The sequence below is a fragment of the Hyposmocoma kahamanoa genome, unplaced genomic scaffold, assembly GCF_003589595.1.
Source record: "Hyposmocoma kahamanoa isolate Upper Pololo Valley unplaced genomic scaffold, ASM358959v1 76, whole genome shotgun sequence".
Lineage (NCBI taxonomy): Eukaryota > Metazoa > Arthropoda > Insecta > Lepidoptera > Cosmopterigidae > Hyposmocoma > Hyposmocoma kahamanoa.
The window spans coordinates 2,877,061-2,898,757 of NW_020653900.1; the positions used below are offsets into that span (position 1 = coordinate 2,877,061).

Below are 21,697 nucleotides of genomic sequence, written 5' to 3' on the forward strand. Positions count from 1 at the left end.
TTGAATATCGAAGCTATCATATTATGATAGAAGTTTGTTGTTTTACCTAGTTGTATGATAGATATGATGCGAAATATTTGAAATTGCCACTGCCTAGAACGGTGGCAAAATAGTTGCCTATGCTTGATTGTTTATACACATAGAGATAAATAATTGCCTATGCCCATTTGATTTTTGTTTCAGATGCCGCCTCGAAAACATAAACTTAGAGTTGCAGTAACAAACAAAGAGATAATTGAATTATTAACTATACCAGATACTTCGGGATCAGAAGACAGCTTCGAAGACTACGAATCCGAGCCTGAAGATAACCAGAGCGTTTTTTTTATTTTAATATTATGGCTTTACCATATCTCTGTAATTTGTTAGTAAACTCATAAACATAATATATAAATATTAAAGTTGATTGTGATTACGATGTTGATTGTGGTTTATTATTTTATGAATAAAAAACAAGCACAACCTAACCTAAAGGTCAAACAATAGGGCATTGGCAACACTAAGTTGACACCTTCGAAGTCGGCACTGGCAACTATTTGATTACAAAATATATCCATAGGGACATAGGCAAACATGTTGCCACCCCCCTCAAAAAATATGGGGGTTATTTGGGGGATTAAAATTAATCGTCAATGTCCTAAGGGACGTTCTTAGCACCGTTTTGAAATGTTAAAAGTTAAATTAGCCGCATACTGAGTACTGCCCGCGAAAGGGTTAATCTGATTACACGTTAACGCAAACGTCTTCGCCATCAATACTTAGAGACAAGTCTAGTGATTCAGCTGATCATTATTTAACGATTACTTGTAAGTTGCATCTCCAACACAAAATCACAAAACACCATAGTGTCTACGTTTACGCGGCGCCTTATTTAACAGCATTAAAGATTTTAATTTATTGATTACATGTACAGGTGGGCGTTCAAACGAAACGCACTTTAAAAAGTCTGCTTAATAAGCGCTTAAGCACGCTTTTCATTTTAAGCGTAAGCGTTGGTCACTGGTTAGTTCTATAGATACTCAACAATTTTATTTTTTACAACGTACCTAAGTTTCAAGTAGCGCCGTCTGTTTCCTAAACAAATTAATTCAAATTAACGTTGTAAGTTTCTTTAAACATAAAGTCTATGGGCTTAAACGTTTTTCTAAACGACTTTTTAAGCGTCAAACTAAAAAGCGTTTATGTGAAAAGCGCTTTTACAAGTACGCTTTTTAAACGTACGTTTTAACGTTAAAAAAATAAGCAGTTTTTTCCATTTCAACTGTTAAACAACTATGAAAGTTAAATAACTTATGTTTTTAAACGCCAATGAACAAAATGTCAATATAATAATGTTATGTCATAAATAAAAACATAACTCGTTTTTTACAAAAAAAAACTTACTTATCTTAGAACCTTTATTGGCCTACTCTTGCGTTTCGCTATCAACACAACGCAACGTTGCAAGCTTTTATTAACATAAAATCTATGCGCTCAAACGTTTTCTAAACGAGTTTGTTAGCTTCAAACTAAAAAGCGTTTAAGTGAAAAAGCGGTTAAAAAAGTACGCTTTTTTTTAAAAAAAGCATACGTTTAAAAAATAAGCAGTTTTTCCATCTCTAATTACATGTATGTACTAATTTTTGAATTCGCTCACTCTGGACCTTTTTTTTTTTTTTTTTTTTTTAAATATATAATAGACACACGCTTGGCCACAATCTCACCTGATGTTAAGCGACGATGTGACCGACGATGGGACGCGTTTGCCTAAAAAATGCCTATTCACTCTAGCCTTGAATAGCCCCAAATTGTACTTTTCGGGAAATACAGATGCTAGAGTAGAGCATTCCATTCCTTTGCCGTACGCATCAGAAAGGAGGAGGCAAAGCGCTTAGTGCGAATAGGTGGAATATCAACGACATAAGAATGGAGTGCTCCGGACCTTCTAGTCGACCGAAGGAGGAACGGTGAGGGCGGAACCAAATTGAAAAGTTCCTGCGCACACTCCCCGAAATGTATCCGATAGAAAACCGACAAGCAGGCTACTTTTCTGCGATGATCGAGATTTTGGAGCTTCGACTCCACAAGAGGATTATTGTTAATAAGTCTCTTTGCTTTACGCTCCACCGAGTCCAAGGCAGCTAACTGGTATTGGGCAGAGCCGTCCCAAAGGTGGCAGCAGTACTCCATACAGGACCGAACTTGTGCTTTATACAGATTTAAAAGCTGTTCAGGTGTGAAGTACCGCCTGACCTTGAAAAGTATGCCTAGTTTTCTGGCAGCAGTTTTTGCCAAGCACTCGATGTATCGCCCAAAGTTGAGGTTGGATGATAAGTCCAGACCAAGTAGCTCAAGGTGGTCCCTTATCGGCACGGATACACCTCGGAAAGTCGGAGTAAGGTGTAGGGGACTCCGTTTTGATGAGAAAAGACACGCCTGTGTTTTAGCCGCATTAAACCTGACCCTGTTAGCATCTCCCCAGTCGGAAGCAGCTTTCAGACTCAGGTTCAACCGGGTGACCATCGCCTCTCGCTTACACCGGATCTCTTCACTGTTGTCTCGGGCGTCTGGCACATAACTCACCGCCACTGTGCTGTCGTCTGCGTACCCAAAGATACCGGGCATCAGCAGCAGGTCGTTGATATGCAGCAAGAATAGAGTGGCGGAGAGGACAGATCCCTGAGGTACACCGGCATTTATACCATGAGGAGCAGACGAGTAACCATCTACAACTACACGGATTGACCTATCCTTCAGAAAATCGCCTATCCATGTGCAAAAGCCAACAGGAATTCCGTAAGCTGGAAGCTTGTTTAACAGGCTATCATGCCAAACCCTATCAAAGGCCTTTGATATGTCGAGAGACACGGCAAGCGATTCACCGCGTTTCTCGACAGCCTCGCTCCATAAATGTGTGGCGTACGCAAGAAGATCCCCAGTAGATCGTCCACGGCGAAAACCATATTGTCGATCACTGAGGAGATCGTTATCTTCGAGGTATCCAAGGAGACGGCTGTTCAATACACGCTCCATAGTCTTACAGAGTATGGAGGTGATTGCGATAGGTCGATAATTAGATGGGTCGGCATGGCTACCTTTCTTAGGTACAGGCTGTACATTTGCAAGCTTCCAGGATTTCGGGAGTTGTCCAGAACTCATAGAGAGGCGATACAGGCGAGTCAACACCGGAGACAACTCGGGTGCACAGTTCCGCAGGACAATCGCTGGGACTCCGTCAGGGCCACTGGCTTTGTTGACGTCTAATTTGCGTAAAGCTTTCAACACCTCTTTTTGACGGATAGTGATTTCGGGCATTTCCGAGTCACATCGAGGTAGTGTAGGTGGTGTTTGCAAAGTAGCGTCAAGACGGGAGTTGGAAGCAAAAAGAGAAACAAAAAGATTTGCTTTCTCTTCAGCGGTATGAGCCAGCGATCCGTCATCTCTCATTAAAGGCGGAAGGGATGACTGCAGAAATTCGCTTCGACCGATTTAGCGAGTGACCAGAATGCTTTACTCTCTGATGGGTATGAAGCTAACCTGACCCCAATACGACTAATATGGCCGAAGCGAGCTTTCCGTATCGCTTTTTTGCAGGATCTAGCGGCTTTATTAAAGGCTTTCTTCAGACGGAGGGTTTCCGGTGCTTTGCGATCTCGAGCATCAGCCCAAGCCTGGTACGCAGATTGCTTTAGCGTTTCCGCAGAAGCACACTCAGCGTTAAACCAAGGGCGAGCTTTGCCGCTGGAGGAGACTTCGAAATACGGAATAAAGTATTCCATAGCCCGAATAATCACCTCAGAGACGGCAGACGCGCAGCACGTCGGATCGTCAGAAGAGAAGCACAGCTGCCGCCAGGGATAAGATGCAAAGAAATGCCGCATCGCATCCCAATCTGCTGACTTGTATCGCCACATCCTCCTAGTACTTCCCGTACTGAGATCGGGCGGGGAGTAGACAGATACAGATTTCACCAGACAGTGATCGGATGTCCCTAGTGGGGATGAGACCGATACTTGGTAGCGGTCTGGATCGGTTGTCAGCAGAAGATCCAGGCAATTGGCAGTGTGGTCGTCAACGTCCGGTACCTTGGTAGCGCAACTCACCAGCTGGGTGAGGTCTAGCGATAGAGCACATGCCCGCGCCTCTCTTCCAGCGTGGTCGGTTTTTTGGTATGGGAACAACCATTCCTGGTGATGGGCATTAAAGTCCCCCAAAAAGACAAGTTGTGCTTTAGGATACCGTTGTTGGACTGTTTCCGCCGAGCTGCAAAGATGGTTGAACAGCCTAGTCGTCTCCGGGTCTCCAGAATGCGACCGATACACACTGGCGTAGACAATTTGTTCCAGTCCAGTGTCTACCAGAACCCACATTACAGAGAGATCGGGGTCTTCAAGGTCACGGAGACGTTTAGAGCAGATGTCATCACGAGCGTAAACGCAGGTACCAGCGCGCTGCTTAAATTTGTGCTCCAGAATGTAACCTGGGTAATGCAGATACGCCGTGTCCGAAGGACATCTAATTTGGGTCTCCGTGAGGAAGAGCATGTGAGGCCTTTCAGTCTCAAGATGGTGGTGGACAGATGAGAGATTGGAGTGCAGACCTCGGATGTTCGAGAGGTGCACTTTAAGTGAAAGGACGTGCATCCGCTGTTTAGCCTTCCTCAATTTTCTTGACCTTTTCATAGTAGGGTTAGAGTGAATGGGGAGAGCGAAGGCAGTTGTACGAGACACTACTACTGAAAGTCATGCGGCACATACCCTATATGGTACGCCGATGGGAAACTAGACTGGAGCGCGCGGGGACGCCCGAACCCCCCCGGGGGTGGCCATCGGGTCCTTTCATCCGGTCGCCAACCGGCACGATGGAGCACCCCGGGATTTTTCGCGAGTTGGCGGGGCAGCCTTTCACTGGAGGCTAGTCAGCTAATTGGGCCTCCTACTACCTGCGGTCGGCCAGCGGAGCACCGTGCTTCGGATCCCGCTACCCTCCGCATCTAGGTTCCCAGCGCAACAACAAGGGAGCCCCGAGATCAACCAAATCAGTGCAGTGCAACTGTACAGACCCTTCACTCTAGAGCGGCTACTCTGGGCGTCAAGCCGGAACACAGCTATAGCTGTTTGGCGGCTAGGCTTCGCCCAGAGGGTGGTCACCAGCCACGACCAAGGTCTACCACCGGAGTTTGTAGCTTATTTGGCACCACCCAGGGGTCACGTGTAGGGTCTCGAGGGTACACAGCCTACGGACGCGAGCTACTTAACCCCCAAAAAGGGAAAGTTTTTGGAGGGAAAAATGTCGTTTTTATTTTGACTTTCAATTATTTTGTGAAATCTAGTTTGAAGTGGAATAGGATAGTGCTATTGTGCCTTAATCGAAGATTAAAACGCGAAATTAACGAATCTCGAACTAGAATACCCGTATCGGCCCGTTTTAAGGAATCCCGAGTCAATCCAAACACGCCGCCTCAAATTTCCTATCCTCTGTGGAGGCCATATTTACAGAAACATAATTCAACTTCAAGTTTAGGCTGTTGGCTTTGCCAAAGCCTTAATAAATAAAAAAAAAATAAAAAAAATTATGTACTAATTTTGAACGTATGATTGTGAATAACCTCCAAATTCACTTGGTATTTAAAAGTTTTCGTTTCTTGTTTAATTTAGCGTTAGAAATGACTGAAGCAAAAGTTGGTTTTCTCTGCAAAGCTGCCTCGACACTGCAACACTCTGAAAATCGTAGCCTTACGTTGCTACGAAGCTATTACTTGTAAGTTTAAACATCTTTTACAAAGTTTTCTTTAACTTTTATGTCTTTGTACTTTGTTTGTTCCACTATTTGGCACTGGCACAGAACGAATTTCTTTCTTTAAAAGCCCGTGGTTGGCTACAATTATGGAAAATATAAATAAACATTAGTATTGTATAAATATTATACAGTCCATAATAATTGGTTCAAGGATGCGATGTAAGGAGACGACTAGAGGATTTGGGCTCCCCGAAAAGCAGTTTTCATCAAAAGTACGGTGTGCAAATTGCTGTATTGAATGGAAGAAAGGGACTAATGTTACAGTAAGTTTTAACCCAATTATTCTAACTTTTGTCAGTTATTAACCTGTTTATGGACAAAATCCTAATAGGGGGCTGCCAGTAATTAAAAAGAAGTACTTAAATAATATTGCACACAAAAATGTTACAACTTTTCTTGCTGTAGTTCTTATGTTGATGTAATATAAAAAAAAATCAATGTAAAATATTGAATTTTGTTGGTATATTGTTGATACTTCTCTTTGGACAAATAGTAGGTGACAACTATACAGAAAGCACTCGGAAATCACACTCAACAGCCTGTAGTTGGTTTGTTTGAGATCCATATAAACAAAACCGAGTGCCCTGTACTACTGTTACTTTCCATAAATGGGTTAATATCCTCAGTTGTAATCGTTTCATGGAATGTTAATTATAAAAAGTATTGATTTCTAGGCTTAGGTATACCTATGTACAAGGTGTTGCATCTGAAAATTATATTCTGAATCACCAACAATTCTGTTTTATTTTAACACAATTTATTATGTAAGCCATATCATATTAAAAAAAATGTATTTCAAGACTTTGGATTCAAGTCTTCAGTCAAAATATTAAAGACAATAAAACAGTAAAATTAGAATAAAATGAATCAAATATTTCTACAGTAATTACAATGAATTTATATATAGGGATTAAATAAACTGCATTCAATAGCAAATGTTGGATGTTGCGGAGAACACTTAACGTTTTCTTCTGTGACATATAAATTATTTATTGCTAGGTAAACATAGAATAAACAACTATCTGTAAGACGTAGTGATGGTGTGAATTTTTTTCACTTTAGACACTATTTGCACTGTAACTGTGTTTGATGTAACACAAGTTGGTCACAACCTTGAATAAATTGCTAATCTGCATCTGTGTCACTTAAAGTTGGGCCAACTGGAATACTATTGACTTTTGCCATCATGTTACTGTACCTAGGTAAACCCTCAAGATTTTACAAATTTCTTTTAGGTTAAACCAATAAAACTGACCAAAAAGCAAAGGAGGAGAATAAGATCTAGGAAAGTTAGTAAAATAAACAAGGATTGTGTAAAAAGCAAGCTGGAACTTTTGAATAGCAATGAAATGGTGAGTTCTACACATTTCATGTAATATTTTTAACTCTGTGACTTCTGTGACTTATGAACAGAAATAGAAGCTGAAGTCCTGTTATTTAAAATTTTCGTGCTTCAACTGAATCAGAACTTAAGAATTTAAAAAAAACTTTTTCTAGGAACAAATCTGCATTCTCTGCAAACACAGCACAGTTACCCCAATACCAAAAGCGGAAAAGTTTATAGAAACTTCTACAAAGGATAACACAATTAGTGAAAAGAAGAATGTAAAGGAAATTAATAAAAATATGAATAAAAGCCCTGCTAATGTGAAGAAACTTCAAGCAGTAAAGAAAAAAGATAATGTAATCAAGAAACCAGAAGTCAATGTTTACAGTGCCACAGAAGAAATATTTTTATTAAATAATAAAAAGAACATAATTACTAAAGCACAAAAAGATGCACCAAAAGTAATTAAAAATAATAAAAAGAAAAAAGATAAATTTGCAGGTCTTTGTCAAAAAGCTGTTTTGTCTATGGCTAAATTGAAAGAAATGAAGGATAAACAAAATAAATTGAATTTATTTCTCAAACCATCACCTTGAAAAATATTTTTTTATACTCATAAAGTAATTGTTATAAGTGTTTGTAAACACCGTATATTAGTTTTTGTGCTTTTTAAAAGGAATAAACACAGCAGTGTTGTTACAAAGTTATTTATGAATTCCTAGAAACTTATTTAGCACTGAAAGCAAGATTATGAACAAAATCAACTAATACATCTCAGTCAGCTGCAGGCCATAACCGTGGCACCTGTAAAGAGCCCGAAATGTTTTGGTTTGTTAGAATAATAATATATGCGAATTAGATCAGAAAAAAATAGTTTCATTTCCAATTTAACTCAATTTTTGTTTTAAATAATTTAGGAACAAAAAAGAACATTAACAAATATCTTACTTGGTTTTTCTTTTAATAACAATCAAATGTATATCCATAACATTTGTACCTGTATGTCCAGTTATTACATGAAAGCAACCATTCTGAAACTTCTTATAAAAATTATAGGAATCATTATCCAAAATGAATTTTTCAACAGCAACATTTTCCTTTTCAGCATTGCCAATTAAGCCTAAATATCCAATAGCCCCAGCTGCATCTGTAGGTCCATCTATACCATCAGTTCCTGCACTTAGAAAGTAGACTTCAAAATTGTGTAATAGGTCTTTGAAATCATTAATATCTTTTGAAAATTGTAGAGCTAATTCTTGGTTTCGCCCCCCTTTCCCATTACCTGTAACTTTAACCGTAATCTCTCCTCCTAGTATTAAACAAATATCTTTATCAGTAAATTGTATATTTTCAATGTTTAATCCAGGAATTTTTAACAATTGAATATTACTTTTTGTAACTTCAATATTAGTTTTCCCTTCTAGAAGTTCACAATAAACCTTAGTCAGTACTGCATATTTCCGTGATATATCCTTAAGATATCCAGTTACAGAATTTGAGAGTTCAATTGGATGATAATTTAGTTGCTTTGCTTCCTCTACACCAGCTTTAATACTTAATTTATTTGAACCTATTATGTAATTATTGACATTGTTCTTTGGAAACTGTCTTTCTCCCTCTTTGCTTTCAAGTACCTTTCTAATTGATTCCGGAAGAGTATCATATAAATTGTACTTTTTTATAATACTTAAAGCTTTTAAATAATCATCTGTATTTTCCACTGTAGGTCCACTAGCTATTAAGTCTATAGGATCATCTACTATATCGGAAAGAATCAAAGATATCACTTTAGCTGGTTGAGCTGCTATTGCTAATTGGCCTCCTTTGATGTCTGACAACTTTTTCCTAACAGTATTAAGTTCCTTTATATCAGCACCTGAATTTGCTAACTTTTTAATCAAGCTAGTTTTCTCATCTAAAGTCACTGGCAGCTTCGGCAAAGACAGCAATGCTGACCCTCCACCGGATATTAAAACTAATAACAACTCGTCCTTGTTAAGCTTTGTAGCCATTTCTTTAATCTTTATAGAAGTATTTACGGCATTTTTATCAGGTAAATTGTTAGAAGCCCCTTCCAAATATTGCACTATTTTATTTGTATACTGGTTCAAGCTGCCTTGCGGTATGCTCACAACTCCACGTTTAATTTTCGAATTTAGAATTTCCTCGATTTCTCGTGCCATATGTTGCACCGCTTTTCCGGTTCCGGCTAGGTAAATGTTTTCTTTTTGTAAGTCATACGTTCTATCGACAATCGTTAATTCTTGGTTAGCAGGATTGTATTTAACAGTTTGTCTTATTAGATTTTGAGGTAGTACTGCTGCCACACAACTTTTGAATATTTGCAGTAAGTCTCTCACTGTTGATTGAGCCATTTTGATACAAATTAAATGTCATACCAATAATAATGGTCGTATTTATTAAGAACACTTTTGTTTGTTTTTGGACTGCTTGTTTATATACAAAATTAGCAATGTAAGAAATTAAACAACGTTTAACGTTGAAAATTAATGTAGGTTTATGGGCAAAGATTTTTTGTAGATTTCAATACGTTATGAGTTGTTATTTACGAATCAAAGAATGTGAATGACAGATATTATCAATAACCTTGTATAACCTGAACCTTTGATAACAAACGTCAATCTACATTCCTTTACCAATTTATTCTAAAATACAAATTAGAAAGATATTTCTAAAATAACATTAGAGTGAGCGTGTATATGCGGTAAAATGAATAGCCTTAGATTATGTGATGTGAAGAAATTATGTATATGTAGGTATTTAAACAAACAACAAAAAATATAGTTTTACGGTTAATGCTGCATAGAACAAAACGTAGCAATTTTGTGTTGCTTCTGCAGCAAGTTTCAACATGTTTGCGAAAATTTGAAAGTTGAGCGTGAGGTACGGGTCGCGTACGTCTTTTATTTTACACTGCACAGTTTTAATTCAGATCGATAAGACACTAATTACACTATGGAAGCACCAATTTGTTTTACGCAATACTTTGTGAACAAACAAAATGTACGTTCTTTTGGAAACATACTGAAATCCAATGTAACGAAGAATAAAGACATCGAGCCTTTTCTTCAACATATACTCGGAAAAAGTTTGATGGGTGAATTATCTCCAGAAATAATACAGATTCTAACCATTTTAAGGAATAATGTTCACAATAAGTCCAGAGAAAATTTTAAAAATGATTTTTCTTCAATACCTGAAGAAAAGTTAATTTCGGTAAATAAATCTTTGATTTTTACATGTTGCTGGACAGCACTCAATGAAATAATACCGAAAAATTTCTTTGGAACCACCAATAATACAAAACTGTTGAAAAAATTTATTAAATCTGTTGTGTTCAGTATGAAACGTCAATACATGCCATTAAAACATTTTATACAGAAGTGGGATTTTACTGTACGACCTTGGAATTTCTTTACAGTAGATATATCAACAAAGATCCTGTACAACATTTTGATTTGGATGGTAAAGTTCATACTATCACCAATGATTTGTTTGAATTTCTACGTAACAACATGTAAATTGGACTCTGATGAAAACAAACTACATTTTTTCTGGAAGAATCAATGGCAAAGCTTTTATGACAAGAAGATTTCAGACATGATATTTTCAAAAGTTCTGAAACGATTTGATCCTTATTGTATAGGCAAAAAGGTGAAGAAAAACTATAGTCTTAGAGAGCGATCGAAATTAAAGTTTCTACACAGAGATATTCCGAAGCTACATTTAATTTTAAAACCAAATAGAGACTGCCGACCCATAGTACGTTATAAAAGTGATCAGCAATCTAAAACAGAAAAGTATAAAATAAAAGAAAAATTACATTTTTTAAAACTATTAACATGCAAGTCACAAAACAAGATAGAATCACAATATAACAAACTTTATCAGAACTGGTCAGATTTGAAAAAACCACCATTGTATTTTATAAAAACGGATCTCAGCAATGCATTTGGATCTATTAACAAAGAAAAACTGATGAAATTCTTGTGTGAAAAGCATTTAAATTTTCAGAAAACTGAGAAAAACAGTTATTTCAAGAAGAAAGCTGCTCAACAATATAAAGAAATTGTGGCTGAACTCCGAAAGCCATTATTAGTCCGTGCAGGAAATACCGTTTTTGAATGGATGGAGGGTTTGGTACAAGGGTACAAGTATTCTCCTGCACTATCCGAATTATACTATACCTGTCTTGATGAAATCTATTTTGCTGAACATCTCACCAAATTAACATCACAGATAAAACTGTTTACTAGAGTTGTAGATGACTATCTTTATGTTACAGACTCGTTGGAAGATGCTCTTCTGTTTCTACAAGCACTGTTTAATTTTAGAAATGTAAATTACGAAAAGACAGTTGTTAACTTTAAACATGAAACAATAAAGTCGAGTAACATAATAACTTTTCTTGGATATAGTTATAATACAAGTACGTTAGAAGTTAGCAGAGCACATAATGTGTTTGTTGGACAAATGTGTTATAAGATGGCCTTTACCTCGGCATTAGCAAACTTAAACAAGTTTCTAGAAAACCGAATTGGTCAATCTGGAATACAAATCAATAATCATCTTTTCAACTTCATCCACAACTCCGAAGAGTTAATATGGCAGCATATTTTTACTACTTTCTGCCTATCAGCTAATAAATTTTGTACTATATTAGCCATTTTATGCGGAGAAGAAGAAATGAAACACTACATTTTGTTATACAAAAAGAGAGTAGCCGTCAAATTGAGTAATAGTATAATCGGTACTTTAGTGAAGACTAAACCGGCAGATTTTCAATTTATGTATTGTATAAATCACTTCAGATATTTAGCTTTTAAGGCATTGTATCTATGTGCAAAAGACACACCTAAATGTAGTAGGCTGGTGCCGCTAATAAATTCTGAAATTGCAAAATCAAATTGCCTGTATGGAAAATGGAGAGATCACGCTTGTAGGATTGAAACTAGTGGGGAGATTCGACAGGCAGCTATCAAAGAAATCTGTAAAAGACAAGAATTGAGAATTATAGTCAAGTCCTTTGGTACACTGCCTGATGGTTTCCAATGTTATAATCATAAAAAGTTAATGTAAGATTTAAGTTTGTGCTGGTTGTTTAATAAAACAAATTGATTCTTTCTTATAGTTTTAATTTAAAAATAATATTCAGTCATTGAGATTCCAATGGACGGATACACGTAAAACAATAAAGTATAAAAGATTTTGTAAATAAAGAGTAATAAAAATATAAAAAATAAAATAGTAGATATAAGGCACAATTACAAAATATTGGACGGATATATAAAATATGTTTCATGTAACTATAAAAAGATACTTACAGTTGTAAATAAAAAAAATCAGATCTAGCACGTCATTTACAAGAAATTTTAATCTAGTTTTTTTATCTTATTTCTAATTTCTACACTACGAAATTCAGCTGCCTATAACATATATGATGTCTTTCACAAAGGCTAACAAGTTACTTGTTCAACTTCAACTTCAACTTTTGTGTCTATGGCTCCGTCGTTTTGCGCGACGATTTTGCCAATGTCAGGGTTGAGAGACATGTGTAGCGGTAGTGAGATAGATTGCCGGTTATTAAAATACTTCGGCGGTTTTTATTCACAATGACGGTTATATATATATTTTAATGAGATTACAAATATATAATTTGAGAGCTAATGTTATTTTCTTTCTTTTAGAAACATTGTAGGAAGTTTTATTTGTTAAATTTTATTTATTTATTTGTTAAACCTAAAGAGTGGATTTTGCCAGTATTCACTTTTGACATCAAGAGTCGTATAGAAAAAGTGTAGGTAATGCGAGTAACATTACAATTGTGATAATTTATCATTACGATATCACGCGAGTGTATCACACATTAAAATTAATGATCACTCATAAAAACACCCGACACAATACCGTTTTTTTTTATTTCAATTACTTACAATATAAAGTTTACATAAATGCTTTTAAATAGTGTATTAGCTTTATTGCTATGGTCTGCGTTACTTAGAAATTGTAAATGTAATAGTTCGTCTACACTGCTTAATATATATCTGCCTGCTCTAGTTATGCGTATCAGTCGCAGCAATGTCGGAACAGGTGATGTGTAGTGTTAGTGATGGTAATATTGCTAACCAGCAAAGCTAGCACAGAGTGATACGGGATATCACACTGTAATATTATTTTTACGAGAATGTAATGTGATATTGCATTACTTTTCGCAGCACTGTTTTAAGCATGAGCCAATTTTTTATTATGAATAAATTGCCAATCTTATAAAGATGATTTTTGAAATTTATTACCTTGTATTGAAGTTCTTTAGTCGAGATATTTTAGAGAGATTCCTCCATCAAGGACATGATTAAGTCATTTTAAAACAAACTTGCATACATAAATCACTATCTGCCGAGCATACAGGGTTACTTTTTGCAATCCCCGTGAACAAAGAACACGGTATTCTATCCTTGTAAAAAACAACTTCTTATAAATATATAATATACTTATTCTATTATTCTATTACTTTCCGAAATTACTTAGCTAAAAAGGAGTGATTTAGATGAATGCTTTTCATTAAATAAGTTTTTAATATTCATAAATTATATAATATTTGATAATAACATTTTAGAACAACTTTTCTGCATCCAGGTTTGTATGGAAATTAAAAATATTATTATCAAAATTTTTTTGAATATTGTGTTAAGCACTTTTGGGGTAATTAAAATAACCCTTGGACAAAATCACTGAGGACATTAACTTATCGTAATAAAACAACTAAAAACAGGGCAATTACAATAATATGTCCAACTACACTAACTTTATAAGCGTGTGACAAAAAATCTGGGTCCGATGCAATGTAGTACAACGATTGTGGGGCATCACAGGACACGATTCTGGCAGCACGGGGAAGAGCGTTACCAGCGATGATCTCTGCTGAACGTTGGTTGTGTTTTAGAGGGTTAAGACGGACAGCTGCGTCGCTGAATATGAGGTCTGAGTACGGAGACTGCGAGTAGAACATGCTGAAGCTGTGAAGATATTTGAAATCATTTTTACAATGGTGTTATAACCAGCTAACAAAACAGATAAGATTATATATATATATATATATATATATATATATATATATATATAATATATACACACACTTTTTTATATATTCGAAAATGTATGTTTTTAAGGGTGTTGTGTAAGCGTTAGTATATTTTTTAATTCGATTTCATAATAAACCCACAATCAATCAATTTTATAAAGGGTGACTTAAAAGTAATATCATGGCATAGTTGGTATATAAGGTGTAAATAAGAAATATTAATAAGAAATAGTAATTATTTTCATTTTTATTTTAAAAAATTAATCATTTGAAGCTGCCGAGCAATATGTCACGGTGTTGGGCAAGGCGCAATGCCGGCGAGAATGAATGCCTGAGGCAATTAAGATATTGGACAAGTGTCCAAAGTGAAATGTTTTAAATTTTTTTTAGTTAATAGTAAAATGTGAAAACAGGATAGAATTTCGATATAAAATAGTGACATTCTGGAACAGGAAGTTAGAATCCAAAATACTTATTTGTGGCATCCAACAATAATGGCGCCATACAAACAGATTATTAATTATAGTTTTATTAAAAAAGGAACGAAACTTCTCAGCACTGTCTTTAACCATTAGACCGCTTGGCCCGACTATCACGACACATTTCTTAAATACGGAAATTACTTAAAAAAATTGTTTTGACAGAATAGAATGTATTTGAGTTACTCTGCTTTTGTGATATAAACAGACGAACCTTTTCTGACACCCTATATACATACATTGTTTTACGCCTACATATATAATTTTTGTCGCAATCAATTATAAATATTTTATCCGTAGGTGGAGGCTTGGAGACCTATAGCACAGGGTAAACCTAGTTTAGGCTCCAGCCTATCGTCGGTTAAATTTGAAGACCACGTAACTCCGTTTTTGGAGATAATCTCTTTTTAACTCTTCAAACGCAATATTGGGCAATTAAAGCTTAAAATATAATTTTGTAGACCCTTTTTTCAGTTACAAAGTAAAGGTATAATCATAGATAGTCATATAATTATTTCCAGTAATTCAGTTTTTTGTCTCTACTCGAAAGTTAAATCAATGGTTGTTAAGAGGTTTACGAATTTAGGCGATGAAATGTTTTTTTCAGTTCTCATGCTCTTAAAGTTCGTATTTATGCTGGGCGTAGGCTGCATAAAATAAAATCGTCGTTTAAGATCTAGGCAATGACGCCTGCGCCAACAGCCACACACACTAGAAATTTATAAAATAAAGCTTTACTTTAATTTTTTTAATCCGTGTTATATGTCTAATTGTTGTAATTTTACATTAAATTTTAATTAAATAATCGTTTATTTGTAATATTGTTGTTTAATTTCCTCGCAATCGAAGTGAAAAGCAGACTGTATAACTCGTTTATAAAACCCATTTTACCCTGGACTTAAGTATCGACTCTCGTCTGCGGGTCAGGTGGATATATGTGTCTCGGGTAAAATGACGCGTTTTATGCACTTGTTGCTTGTACTATTTTTTATTAATTTGTTCTTGTACAACAATGTTTGTGGACAAATATATTATTATTACTATTATTGTTTTACGCCACTGGAAAAACTTATGGTAGTAGTAAAAGGTTATGTAGTTATAAATACCTAAATTCATCCGAGGTAATAGCGCCATAAAACTGCTGAGCGTACACCATGAGATTAGAGAAGGTGTCAAGCTCAGTATGATTCGGTCTTCCCATTAGAACTGATCCCGGTACCTTGCCCAGGTTACAGTGCTTGAATTCGTGCATTTTCGCCCGTGTTCCTGGAATATGTACATATTTGATATATTCGGTCTTAGAAACATTACCACATCAGCAGGTTTATTTCACAATATTTAAAAATAAATGATCAAAAAGTACAGGGGAAAAAGAATCATTCGTCCACGTATACGCACTTTAGATGGCGAAAGTCCCGGTACCGTTTATTATTATGCTATAGTCTTGTCTTTCTGAAAGATAGAGTAAAATGACAGTTCATTAAGCAAAAGTGTTGCCCGAGCTAGTGATTGCCGTCGATAAATATTCTATCGATTATCGACTGAATGTTGGTAACGCATAAGGAATAAATAGTGGAATTTGTTTCATTTGAATAATCAACAGCCCATTATTCGTCCAACTGTTGAGTACAGGTTCATTTGAATTGTCAATCTTTGTAAGTTTACACATATGTACACTGCATTTAGAAATACAAAAATTCCTACTCTTGACATGTAAACTTCATGAACCAGTGATGGGATACCATTACTTAGTGGTAGACCATGTTAAAATATATCGACTGAACTATAATGTATTTTCATCAGTGTTCTTATATCTATGTGTTTGTTGTTATACCGTCGCTAGCAAACCGTGCCAGAAGACGTCGGTTCGAATCCGGCCGGATCGATGGACTTTTTTCTAAGTGTGCGATCTTTGTATTAATAATTATAAGAAACTAGTTGAGTAATTTCACATAAAAAAGTAATTGATAGTCTTTTTATATATTAACTATCGACAACAACTACATAACTATTTAAAATTTTATTAAAGTGGCAACCCCACAAATGTCAACCGTCTTCAAAAGAGACAGACTATAGCATGTTGAGTTTATATGTATTGTAACATGTGAATGTTACAGAGTTCAGTTATGGTTAGCTAGAGAGGAGACGGAACGGGATCCTGATGCCCAGGACCGAATCCGGCGTAGTAGAACGGTCTAAATGGCCCAACAGCCATAACGGGCACCTCTCGGGCTCTGGACGGGTGGTTCTGCCGCCTATGTTGAGAGTTCCCAGGTTAGTGCGCGCGTTGGATGTCTTCCGGGGGTGACACTATACAGAACTTCAGAGGGTCCGAAGACCGACGACCACCGGCGGGTAATGAAACGCTATAGCGATGTCACGGTCCGTTACGCATCGGCGAAAAGTGGATTACCCTGGGGGTTTAGTGCGGTCAGGCTGCTCCCCTTCAAGTTCAACCCAGTCTACTGTTGGGTAATTTTCCTAATAATTTCAAATATTGGAAATTTTTCCGGAAAAACTCCTGAAAAAATTGAAAAATATAATTTCGAAGGCTCGTATTATGTTCTACGTTTAGAAATATCTTTTAAAGTTTTATTTAGCGTGAATTATGAAACAAACTTGTGTAGCTAAAAAGGACCTATAAGAAAAACGAGATTTAAAATGATTTCACAACAGCCAAAAACCTCGAACAACCACGCTACCACCACTTGTTGGCTCCATCGTTTTCGTACAGTAACTTCAACATTTGACAAGTGTCAACGTCAAATGTGGAAAAATATCCGGAAAAATATTTATTTTCTTGAAAAATATGACTTTTTCAAAATGGAAACTTTTCCATGACCCAACATTAGCCCAGTCCCACATAATATCGGCCCTGTCCGCTCATGCCCGGAATATCTGTGTACAGATTCCCCGGGGTAAAAAAAATGTTAGCTAGTGACATCTTACCATCAGGACACAAGAGCTGCAAATCATCAGGCAATAAATCTCTTGCCCACCACTCGCGCCGTCTTCCGCCGGACACCTCGGCTGGTGCCGTATGTCGTACGAAGGCCACGTCGCCGCCTCCCTCTACCATGCAACGGACTGCGCCTACGTGGCCGTAGTACGGTTCGCTTGCGTCGCGGCGACAACGTCTGTAATTGTAAAACAACATGAAATAATTAGACGCTTAATGGTGAGTAGGTTATAAATAATCATAATAAATTTATTTATGAGATATAAATAAATTTATTAATAATATTTACCATAATATAATGTCGGGATTGATATAAGGAAAAGCATGTATTATATAATAAGGAACACGAATGTAGTATAGTCTGTTCCAGTCCATTTTAAACGAAATATAAACAAAACGGTTTGGTTGAATTTCTAAAGTAATCACTCAATAAATCGAATAACGTATTCAACGTATATTTCGAAGATTTTGGTTTGATATCTCATCGATTTTTCCAACAATATAAATTTGAATAATATCGTAAAATCTTATTTGAAAAATGGTAGTAAAAAAGTGAGGTTATAATTATTAATACAAAGATCGAACACTCAGAAAAAATTCCTTCGATCTGGTCGGATACGAACCGACGCGACGTCTTCTTGCATACCAACCTACTTGTATACCAACTAAGCCACGGAACGAACCAACGGACCTCACGAATTTCTCTATGTGCTTGCGTCGTGTCTTTGTACTTGGTCTTTCAATGACTTTTTAGTCGTAGCGCCATCTATGACAAATCTATTACAGATTTATCACCCAGTTAGTACCTTTTGCAGCTACCAGTCCTGGCGAGAGATGTCGCTATTCACTGTGTTAACTAAATTTTTATTGAATTGATATTCAATTATTTTTTTGTGAAATTACTCCACTAGTTTGTTATAATTATTAATACAAAGATCGAACACTCAGAAAAAACACTTAGAAAAAATTCCTTCGATCCGGTCGGATTATAAGTGAGGTTATTTTTTAATTACAGATGTATGAATAGTCTATGATTGCATAGTGTTGTATGAAAAAAAACATTCAGTTCATTCAAGTAAAGTTTTTATATATATTTTTAAATCGTTTAGTAAATCGAAAACGTCAATTGCAATCGAACGAGTATTTAAGTGTAAGGATTTAAAGGAGGATTTAAACTTAAGATTTCGGAAAAATTTAAATTTGTTTTTATAGATTATGTAATGAAAGCTGCTAGTATGACTCAATTAAACAAATCGATTCATTCAATTAATTAAGTGATTTGTAGTTGGCAGTAAAATTGGCCATCACTAAATCGTCTATGGTCGAGTCAGTCATTTGTTTGTTTACTTTTTATTTAAAATGGATTGAAACGAAGTATAGGTATAAGGGTATGGAACTGTAAAATAAGAAAACGAGTAAATTATTGAAACTTCCTTCTCCTTCCTCCTGAAATCAAATGGGAAACGAGAAAAGTGTAATAGGTAGATGGTCTAAGTAGTGTAGGCGGCAGTCCCACCGGGTAAAGTGTGAAAGAGACGAATAAAATAATGATATTGTATGAAGTATGAAAGTACGAGAAGAATACAAGCACGAGAACTAGAATGAATGGTTAAATAGAATAAAAATGACTGCGGCATCGCAGCCGGAAGTATTTCCGGACACCAGTTCTCCGCACCTTGGGTATAACATATTCATTATATCAATGCTTATTGACATTTGCGATATTTATTTTGTAAGGGCAAGATATTGTGTGAGTCGTTGGTACGCCATATATCTCACCTGAAGGAAGCACCGTGACAGAGGTGACATAGGTTGTCGTGTGGCACAGTGCCCGAGTCTACGTATTCGCTGCTGAGAGCTCCGGGCGTGCACGACTTGCTGAAATACTCCGCCGCTGCGTGCGCGCCGTCGCAGCCGTACGGCCTGATAAAAAATATATTTCAAGTAATTCAGACGAAATATTAGAGATAAACATAGAACGTAATAGTAACAGCGTAGTAGCAGAACAATTTTTTTTTCGTATTTATACATTTATATGATGAATTTACACAGAAATGAATGATAATTATTTTATATTATTTAAATGAAATCATAAAATTTTGTCTTTGCCTAAAACGCTATCCGCTAAAAGCCATTATTAATTAACTTCACTTTTAAAATTTTTTATAGCTCCATCATTATAGGTCGACAAAATGATGATTTAGCCAACGTACAGGAATCTTGTCTATACCATTTATTTAACTTTTGACAACTCGAATTCTAATCAAGTAGTGACGTCCTAATGTGTTTCCGATTCGATATTTTTATAACAATCGATTTTATTTATGAAGAAGTTAAGGGTGCGTTCAAATTAGCCGCTGCAGCAGCCCTGCAGCCGCGCGGCGGCCGTATGATGGCCGCGCGACTGACACTTTTCATACAATTCTAGACGCCCTGCAGCAGCGCGACTGCCGCGCGGCCGTCGCGCGTTTGCAGCGCTTGTAAAAATTGTATGAAAAGTGACAAGTACGCGGCTGTCGCGCGGCCGCCGCCGCGCGGCTGCAGCGCGGCTAACAGCGGCTAATTTGAACGCGCCCTTAATCGTGAATGTGAGTGGGTTCAAAAAAGAAGATGTTGTTTGATTGGGATCGTGGTGTTGCGTTTGACATTTTGTGTACTCAAGAATTCATAATTAATGTTAATGATGATTCCCATTCATATGGAGAAGAATCCGACGATTCATTATAATAAGCAATAACAATTTATTAAAATCATTATAATTTATTAGACAGGTACCAATTTCTACTTTGAATAATCTCCGATACATAATCTGTTGGCTCGATAAATATCGGAGCTAAACAGCACGTCGTTCCTCTAAAATTAAAAAATAAGGGTCCAGGAAGTTTTGAATCTTTTTGTTTATGGTTGTACATCAATAATTACGGAACTTCGGAGGCATGCATATGTCAAAAGTTAAATAAATACTTGGGCGGAGTCTTAGGGGATGGAAAAAAAACAAAAGAAAGGAGCTGCCCTAACTACGGAATAAACGTGCATGCATAAACAAAAATTTAACGAACAAATGGCGGATTTCTTTAGTGTCGTACCATAATCTATCGATAAGTCATTATCGACATGCAAACATTTAATTAAAGTAGATCAATATTATATTTGGGAATATTTTACGACACTTTTTATGTCACGTGAAATTTCGAATTTATTGTTTTGCATTTACAAATACTCAAATATTACGAAGTGAATTTGCACAGAAAAAATGTAATTTGAGAGTATATAAAAAAGAGAAAACTTTGAAACATAAATGTATAGGACATTTCCAACCTCAAGATTCATATTTTCATAGAGAAATTTTTGAACAGATTCCAAATTGTGTAAGCTTTTTTGTATTTATGCATTGTTATAGAATTAATATCAGTGACTGATTTAAGTGAATCTTTAATACTTCCATTTAATTTTGGAAATAAATGAAAGTATCTATCAGTATATATCAATAATAATATTATTATTATACGTTTATTTGCTTAAAACATGGTATAACAGGAGATGTAACGAGAGACAGTGTTAGTATAAACATGTTTTGCATATATTAAATAGCATGCAAATGTCTGATTATACAATGTCAATTGACTACTATTGGCCGAGCGCCTTTGATTTGTACAGAAAAATCGACACTTCTCCGAAGTGAGACAAGCAGTCACGAGCGACTGCGAGTTGTGACAAGCCATGTCAAACGAGCTCTATACACGTTAGCGCTCGCCTTCACTCGGTCAGCTAGGCGGTGACACTGAACGATGGCAAGGCAAATAGGCTATCTATACATTGGTATTGTACGTAAACTTTAAATAGTAATAATAATAATAATAATAAAAACCTCGTAGTGAATTATTTTAATAACAGAATATCGATAATATGTACGCTTCCAAGAACAACACTATCTCAAAATAATCGTTAACAACAATCATCAAAATATGCAAACAAACAGGCAATCTGAAGAAACCAAAGCATCGTCGTCATCTGTACCGCGTCGCGCAAGCTTGGCATCCTGAACAAGGTGC

At 36.1% G+C, this 21,697-nt stretch overlaps 4 protein-coding genes across 4 annotated transcripts in view; 2 read left to right on the forward strand and 2 right to left on the reverse strand.

The window, feature by feature from the left end:
* Nucleotides 1–5,644: 5,644 nt before the first annotated feature.
* LOC113232590 lies at nt 5,645–7,811 on the forward strand. The gene is made up of 4 exons (XM_026467358.1): nt 5,645–5,739; nt 5,930–6,041; nt 7,014–7,130; nt 7,276–7,811. The coding sequence occupies exons 1-4, from the start codon at nt 5,645–5,647 to the stop codon at nt 7,699–7,701; spliced, it is 750 nt and encodes a 249-aa protein (XP_026323143.1). The 3' UTR covers nt 7,702–7,811.
* A 238-nt stretch (nt 7,812–8,049) lies between these two features.
* On the reverse strand, nt 8,050–9,626 carry LOC113232536 (glycerate kinase). The gene has a single exon (XM_026467295.1). It carries the CDS (start codon nt 9,478–9,480, stop codon nt 8,050–8,052), a length of 1,431 nt encoding a protein of 476 aa, XP_026323080.1. The 5' UTR covers nt 9,481–9,626.
* Nucleotides 9,627–10,081: 455 nt separating this feature from the next.
* Nucleotides 10,082–12,205, forward strand: LOC113232648 (telomerase reverse transcriptase-like). The gene has a single exon (XM_026467422.1). The coding sequence runs from the start codon at nt 10,082–10,084 to the stop codon at nt 12,203–12,205; it is 2,124 nt and encodes a 707-aa protein (XP_026323207.1).
* A 1,447-nt stretch (nt 12,206–13,652) lies between these two features.
* Nucleotides 13,653–21,697, reverse strand: part of LOC113232591 (melanotransferrin) — a 26,400-nt gene continuing 18,355 nt past the window's right edge. The window contains exons 11-14 of the mRNA XM_026467359.1: nt 19,425–19,568; nt 17,636–17,823; nt 15,793–15,952; nt 13,653–14,142 (exon numbers count right to left, since the gene is read on the reverse strand). Coding sequence (XP_026323144.1) covers nt 13,872–14,142; nt 15,793–15,952; nt 17,636–17,823; nt 19,425–19,568 — 763 coding nt within the window. The 3' untranslated portion in view covers nt 13,653–13,871. The remainder of the gene's footprint in view (nt 14,143–15,792; nt 15,953–17,635; nt 17,824–19,424; nt 19,569–21,697) is intronic.

Coding starts and splice junctions, on each gene's coding strand:
- LOC113232536 (XM_026467295.1), bottom strand. CDS start 9,480: ATGGCTCAATCAACAGTGAGAGACTTACTGCAAATATTCAAAAGTTGT.
- LOC113232590 (XM_026467358.1), top strand. CDS start 5,645: ATGACTGAAGCAAAAGTTGGTTTTCTCTGCAAAGCTGCCTCGACACTG. Junction 6,042..7,013: donor AGAAAGGGACTAATGTTACA/GTAAGTTTTAAC, acceptor AATTTCTTTTAG/GTTAAACCAATAAAACTGAC. Junction 7,131..7,275: donor TTTTGAATAGCAATGAAATG/GTGAGTTCTACA, acceptor AACTTTTTCTAG/GAACAAATCTGCATTCTCTG.
- LOC113232648 (XM_026467422.1), top strand. CDS start 10,082: ATGGAAGCACCAATTTGTTTTACGCAATACTTTGTGAACAAACAAAAT.